Source organism: Nipponia nippon, unplaced genomic scaffold (assembly GCF_047370975.1).
Source record: "Nipponia nippon isolate SJK-2023a ecotype South Korea unplaced genomic scaffold, ASM4737097v1 scaffold_3, whole genome shotgun sequence".
Classification (NCBI taxonomy): Eukaryota; Metazoa; Chordata; class Aves; order Pelecaniformes; family Threskiornithidae; genus Nipponia; species Nipponia nippon.
The window spans coordinates 23,028,173-23,035,364 of record NW_028262347.1 but is presented as its reverse complement, the minus strand read 5'-3'; the positions used below and the strand labels follow the sequence as shown (position 1 = coordinate 23,035,364).

The following is a 7,192-nucleotide window of genomic DNA, read 5'->3' as shown; positions in this document are numbered from 1 at the left end:
AGCACATTTTGAAAAAAGAAAAAAAAAAAGCCATAAACAAATCAGAGATCATTTTACGTTAGTTGGTGCATGTGTTTTGGGAATTTTAAAGTTTTCAAGATGTTTGTTATCCTGAGGGCTCGAGTCTTCCTTGATGAAAGCGGAGGTGTTCGGATGACTGAATGCACGCAGGAGTTCATGCTTTAAGGGGAAATTCTAGGTACTGGGGGACTCCCAGTAAATCCGAGCGACCTGGCCGGAGCCGTGCCCGTGGGCGAGGGCCGCGGCCGCCCCGCGGGCCCGGGGGCGATGCCCCGGCTCAGGCCCCGGGGCAGGGTCACCGCCTGTGGCTGCGAGCCGAGCGAGGAGGGGCCGGCGGGCCGCGGGGGAGCTTCAGGTGGCCGTGGCAGAACAGGCGAGGTGTCAGCAAGGCTGCCAAAAGCCCGAGGGCCGCCGGGCGCAGGGCTAGCTGGCCGGGCCCGCACGCTCCGGCAGGGCCGGCCGATGGGGCGGCAGCCGCCGCCGCTCCGGCCCGCCACGGTGCCGGCCGCCCCGGGGCGGGCTCGGCGCTCCGCCACACCCCACGCACCCCCGGGTGGCCCGGCGGGAGGACGCCTCGCCCCTCGCCCCCGCCCGGGCTCCCCGCGGCCCCGGACGCTGCCCCCACCCCCTCGGCCTCCCGCCTTCCCCTCCCCTTCCCCTCCCGGTCCCTCCTCCCCGCCGGCGCCGGCCGTGCCCGCGTCGCTCCCCGCCCCGGCTGAGGGGCGGCTGCCGCTGCTGCTGCCGGCGGCGGCTCCGGCAAAATGTCCGAGCGCGGCGGCTTCTACCGGCAGGAGCTGAACAAGACGGTGTGGGAGGTGCCCCAGCGCTACCAGAACCTCACCCCCGTCGGCTCCGGCGCCTACGGCTCCGTCTGGTAGGTGCGGGGCGGCGGGAGAGGGGCCGGGAGCCGGCAGGTGCTGCCGGCCGGCAGCGGGGGGGGCCAGCCCCGGCGCCGCCCCGCGGGGGCAGACAATGCCGGGGCGGCGGGAGGCCGGCGCGGCCCTGCCGAGCGCGGGGGGTCGTGTGTGCCGGGCGGGGGGATGCCTGCGCGGCGGCGGCGGCGGCGGCGGGGCCGGCCCCGAGCGTGCCGGGGCGGGGGCGTGTCCGCCGGGCAGCCGGGATGCGCGGCGCCGGAGCTCTCCCCGCCGGCCGGCGGCCCCGCGGGGCCGGGGCATGCCTGGCCGTAACCCGGGCAACCGGGCCCGCCGCCGGAGGGCGGCCCCTGCCCGCCTTCCCGCCGCTGCCCCCCTCAGGCCGCCGCGCCGGCCGCTCGGCCGCCCCCCGCCTCACGGGGGCGGGAGGTGCGAGGGTGCCGCCGGCTGCCCGCCGGGCCCGCTGCCGCTCCCCGGCGCCGGTTAAGCCGACCGCTCTTCGCGCCCCAGTGACGGTTGCCCCGAAGCCGAGAATCTTGCACAGTCATGGCGCGTCCGAGCGGGGAGGACGGGCAGGCGGCGGCGGGGCGTGGGGCAGGGCTGTCGGAGCTCTCCCCGCTGCCGGTCCGGGAGGGCTCACCGGCGGGCCGCGGCCCTGCCGGCTCCGGCGCCGGGCTGCGGCGGGGCTGCGCCCTGCGGGCGGAGGGGGTAGCGGGGCCGCCCTCACGGCCCCGGGGCTCGCAGCGAGGGGGAGTTCTGCCCTGGGAAGCGCTGGAAGAGCGCCGGGAGCGGGGCCGTGTCGGCCGGGCGGGGGGCAGCAGGGCCGGCTGGGGGGGGGGGGGGGACCCGGCGATTTCGGGGGGAATCGCAGTGGGGGCAGATCGCCGCCCGCGGGCTTCGGCGTCTCGGGGTTGCGTCAGGGTTTATCGCATCATAAAACGTTTCCCTTTTTTTGATAATTACTATCTCAGGTTTGCACTTTCGGGAACTCCCAGTGCAGACCGGGCCATTATTTTCGTATTTGGTGCACACTTAACTGTGCTTGTAAAAGCTTTGAATCAATTTTTGGAAATAATAGTGGCGTTTAAGGGGTTTCTGAAAGAGAATCGTGTTTCTTTTGTTAGCTGGGTAAGTGGAATTATGTAAAAACAATCCATAACGGGCCTTTAAATAAATGTGCTACACAAAAAGGATTTCTTTAGAACTTAACTTTTTTGCCACGGACTAAACTTGTGCAATAGTCGCTCGCTTTTTCTCTTCACAGTCAGATACCAGAGAACATTTATGGAGTTTCGTATTTGTTGTTTCCTCCTCTAGCTCTGTGAAATGCCCCAATTACATGTTACCTCGGAATACGCATTTTAAAAACCTCCAACCATCGCCAGAAACACTCAGGACTAGCGTGAAGTACCTGTGAATTATTATCTTTTTTTTTATTATTTCAGGCTTACCCTTGAACCGGGGAAATCTAGGCAAGTATTGTGTGACTGTTGGTACCTGCCATTGTAGTTAAGCGTATAGTCCTGTGACTATCTGATGTGAATAGTTTCACAAGGACCTAGTTTATTTAGACTATAAAACCTTAGTTTACTCTCTCCTCTTTTATTTTACAAACTAGGAGCTGGATATACAGTAGGAGAGTGACTATTGTTGTGTCCCAATTGAACCTGCATTTCTGGTTATTTTCCCTCTCTATGCTGACATATTTTAAGGAGAAGACCTACTCTGCTGAATTTTGTAATGAGATGTCAAGACTTTTGAGAAATTGCAAAGGAAATGAAAACATGTGGTGGTTCACTTGCAGCACAGCTGGTGCTTTGTTTTTTCAAACTGTTAGTGTTGTTAATTCATTGTACTTCTTTTCTGTCTGCAAAGCCAAGGAAATCCTAGTATTTTATCAATGGAGAAGCCTAGGAACTGGGATATAAAATGAGACTGGAAGATGCTATGGGAAAGGTTCACTCTAAAATAGGCATTTAAGAACAGAATACAGCAATAAAATATTACCCTATATTAATAGCCTTGTTAACATCGATGAACTATAAACCCAAACAGAAGCTTGACTGTGAGGAAAAGGTTCACATCTCCCTCGGAAAAGCCATCTATTTTTAGTGTCTATTGAAACTGATTTTTTTTTTCCCCTCTATGTGCATGTGCTTTACCCAGGAGACCCACGAGACACAATCATTCCCTTGAGTAATATGCTATATTGCTTTTGTGAATAATTGTATTCCTATTCAGTAAAATATCTAAAAACATATTTAAGTCTTACAGAAACCACTGGAATTAAACAAATTCTTAAGTGCTTTGCTGAATAGAAGCCAAGGTCCTGAACTCCAAACACTGGCTTTAAAACAGGAACAAAGTTGTTGTAACAAATCTTTTTCTAACTCGGTGAAACTCTTCTCTAGTCCTGCCCTTTCCTTTTTTCTGGTAAATTATCAGTCACATCCGACAGACTTGTGCAAGTGAAGTGGTAACTGGTAATAAGAAACATACTGTAAATATTTGCATTTAAGCTAACTTCTGCTTGCCCTTTTTTTGCTTGCAGCTCAAAATCAATAGAAGAGTTTGTGTCAGGAGGCTGTGTTTTGGCCCAATGTATTGACATTTTGTAAGTCTAACAGAATTCACGTTTGGGTTAGTTTTTATATGCAGATGCATCAAATGTGCTATGGAGATAGATGTTATTGTTTTAAAGCAGATTCACTTTTAGAGAGGTATCTATGTCAAGCACAGTGCTTTCCAGTATGTTTTTCTTGGTTTTTATTTAGATGTGGAATATGTATAAAAAGCAAACCTTCCTTAGCATAAAGAGCTCTACTGCTTTTCTCACTTTTTTAAATGACACATCATAAAGAACAGTCCTTCTTGGAAATCCTGAGAAGAGCTCAGCCACGCTGCCGAGCAGAGTTGCACTTCAGTATCTACGTGAACCACAGAGAGAACCGTGAGGCCTTTCCCTCAAGTACTTCACCCTTGCAGGACATTTTGCATTACTCTTGTATTTTAACTTTGTGGACAGCTTTGCTTTACCTGGGCTCTTTCCTGTGGCCATTTGAGCTGGTGGATGTTCTGTCATTTGCTGCTGTCAGATCTGATTTTTTTTTAAATTTAGGAAAAAAAATTAAAGCCCTGTGGAAGCGTAGTGTGTGTATGGTAGTTTAATTACATTTGAAATGATCAATGGAGTCTTCAATGGTACATTTTGGTTAATTTTTCTTTTTTCAGGGGTTGTTTGCGTGTTGGCAAATATAAAATTTACATGCACAAATGTTTCTTCTGGAGCTGTTTTCTTTTTGTGCTGTAGCTTTGCTTATCAAGTTGAGGGTTTTTATATTAGACAATTATTTTAACTCTTCCTCAAGCCAAAACTCAGTTACATTTAAAACTTTTCTTGAAAAATGCATTTTCACAGTGTCCACCCTCAAAGTTGGATTTATCTCTCACAGAAGTCAAAGAGCTGGTTGACTCTTGTAGATCCCTCCTAACTGTGAGTTTTAAAAAAATTTCTGATTTTAAGTGCAGCATTTAAGCTGATAGCCGTTTAGATGGGAAGAAAGCAAGCTTACTTTCACAAGGTAATCTTCATCTACAACCATTTTGTTTCAGTTCTAGAGAAAAGAGACAATTTATGTCTTGGGTCAAACTGCATTATAAACTCTTGTCCCTTGTGACTCTGCCTTTTAAATAATAATTCTGGCAGTGTTTGAGTCGTTCGACTGTCTCGGTGGCATTGCTTATAAACTGGACCTCTCGCCTGCAACATCTCTACCTCCCTGCTGTATTACCCTGGTAGGTCCACTGTGGCTTCGTACCTGTCTGCCTTTTCCTCTGGGAGCTGGCATTGATTTTTGGTTTGCCGGTTGGGTTTTTTTTTTTTTAAAGCCTGTATACCTCTTCTCATGCCAGCTTCTGTAAACTGTCTTCCAACCTACTTAGTCCTATTTTTGCCTGGGAGGTATAGACGGCCTTCTGCAGCGTGCTGTCTCTGATCTCTCCAACAGGTTGTTTCCCATTAGCATATTGCAAGCTCTGTGTTCTGCCTTCTTTGGAAAGAACAGACCTTGCAAGGTGAACCAAAGTGAGCCCAGAAACCAGATACTCCTGCACTGTTTCCTCAGAGGCCGTTGGCATCAATAGTACTTACCTCGTGCAGTCAGTCTCTTTTAAGAGTATGCAATGCCTAACACCAACATGGGTGACATAACACATTTTTAAAAAGAGGCCTGCTAAGTCAGAGTGTAATGGTGGAAGCCTCAGTTTAAGAAAAGTGGGAAAGCAAAGCCTGCCTTAAGTCATTTATGCAATGCAGCACTTCAGCAGGTCCCTCCATCCTGCTAACTTTCAAATGCGTGCTTAAGAACCATTGAGTTTTTGTCGTGGCTGATTTTGGGTAAAAAGGGGGGAAGGTAGGGTGGTGTTTAGGCTACTGCTTTGCTTTGAGGAAGTACAAGTGGAAAAATAGAAGCAGAAGGCTTTAATCCTGAAGTTTAACCCCTTCTTTCCCCCATCCACCCTGTCCTGTGCTTCTGGTTAGATTGTCACTCACAAGTGTTTTGAGGGCAGTAGCTTGCAAGACTGGAACGTAACATTGCTGATATTGTCCTTTTCACATTGAGGACCTCCAGGGAGATGCTGAGAGAACTCTGTGGCGTGTGAAGTTTTTTTAAAGTTGGTATAAATTGTCTTTGACTGCCAATGAGAAAAATTCCTTCATCCAAGATTGTACTTGATGACTTTGGAGTGATAATGTTTTTTTTAAAGGGACCTTTTGCTTAGCTGTAGCGATACAAAGTATATGATTTCAACTATGAGATCAGGTTACTGCAGTTACTATGTGTGTCACTGTAACATTACACATTAGTTTAAATCATAAATGCTGAGATAAGCTTTTAGAGTAGTAGTAACACACGCCTGCTGTGGTGGAGACTGTATAGATCTCTACAGGCTAAAGCCAGAATCCCAAGCACACGTAGAGTCGGTTGATTTCAGTGGACTCCCTTTGGGCTGTTCATCTTTCAGATTCGGTCTTTTGTTTCCAATGCAAGTACAGGGGCTGAACTTCATCCTACATATGTTTACGGTTATATTTTACTGGAAACATATCAAACAATATTGTTAAAATACTGCTGTCCAAGATCCGTTAGCAGTTGTCTGTTTTTGGTATGCATCATTCAGAAGGAAAGTTTGAATCCTTTCATTAGTTTTGCAGATATTTACAATGAGCCTTTCTAAGCTTATTCAAACACTTGCTTGAAAACTGAGTGAGAGATGAAGGCTGATATGAGAGTCCAGTCAGAGGCAGGACATCTCTTAAGAGTGAGTATATGTAATAACAATACTTAGAAACATGGCCTTGAAAGTGAGGTTGCAATAGGGAGGACAACTAAGTAAAAGCAGTTGCATGATCAACATTACAGGTTAGGAGGAGGATCTTTGCAGCAGCATTGCTAGAATAAATGGATGAAAGTAAGTGAAGTAACAAAAAATGTTGCAGAGTGAGAAAGATCCTCAGAGGAACATGATGAAATAGCTATTAGGAATGAAGACACAATGGGGTTTGCACCTACCAAGCCAAGGGAGGTCAAGAATTCAAGTTTTGTGAAAGATACATGAAGGAAGATGGAAGGGTATTTCTGAGCACTGGCAAGGGAGACATCACTAGAGAGTCTGTCGAGAGTGGTTCTGTTGGAGTATTAGGATGGAATGCAGATTGCTCATCATCCCTTTGTCCACTTTCATCCTGCATCTCTTCCAGTTGTTGGAACAGTGTAGTTACTCACTTTGGAAAGGAAAGGGAAGTGGGATGCTAAGTAGTGGAGTCAAGATTCCTATTTAAAAAGAAAGTGTCTAAGAATGCTTTTAATGAAGGAGATTGAGTCAGGAATGAGGTGTTTGTGGAGATGGATGAGGATGGCTGAGACGGAGATCTTTGTGACGATGCTGTCACAAAGCCCGTGGAGTAGTTGGAGAGCAGATGAGAAACACCCATATATATGTATGCGAGGAGGGTGGTGGAAAGAGTTGTAGGAAGAGTGAAGAAAAGGCAAGCTCAAGAAGTGAGGAAGACCACTTTGTAGGGTGCAGGTTTTCCTTCAGGAGGAATCAGTGACATCTTTTTGAGAGAGGGAGGGGGCATGACATGGAAAAGCGATAAGGCGCACGAGATGAGCCAGCTGTGGCAGAAAGACAGCAAGAATCATGGAATTACAGCTTTCTGTGTGACTGGAGAAATACATTAGCAGAATAAAAATTCTCTGCAGAGGTCTCCTCCATCTCTACTTCAATATAATTTG

General features: G+C 48.9%; 1 protein-coding gene across 3 annotated transcripts in view; it reads left to right on the top strand.

Moving 5' to 3' along the window:
* The first annotated feature begins 656 nt into the window (after nt 1–656).
* MAPK11 (mitogen-activated protein kinase 11) overlaps nt 657–7,192 on the top strand; it is a 32,580-nt gene continuing 26,044 nt past the window's right edge. Inside the window, exons 1-2 of one of the 3 annotated variants that reach the window (XM_087764081.1) lie at nt 657–895; nt 2,339–2,365. In XM_087764081.1, coding sequence (XP_087620207.1) covers nt 783–895; nt 2,339–2,365 — 140 coding nt within the window. In that variant the 5' untranslated portion in view covers nt 657–782. The remainder of the gene's footprint in view (nt 896–2,338; nt 2,366–7,192) is intronic. The other 2 variants (XM_087764078.1, XM_087764079.1) reach the window with 2 other exon arrangements.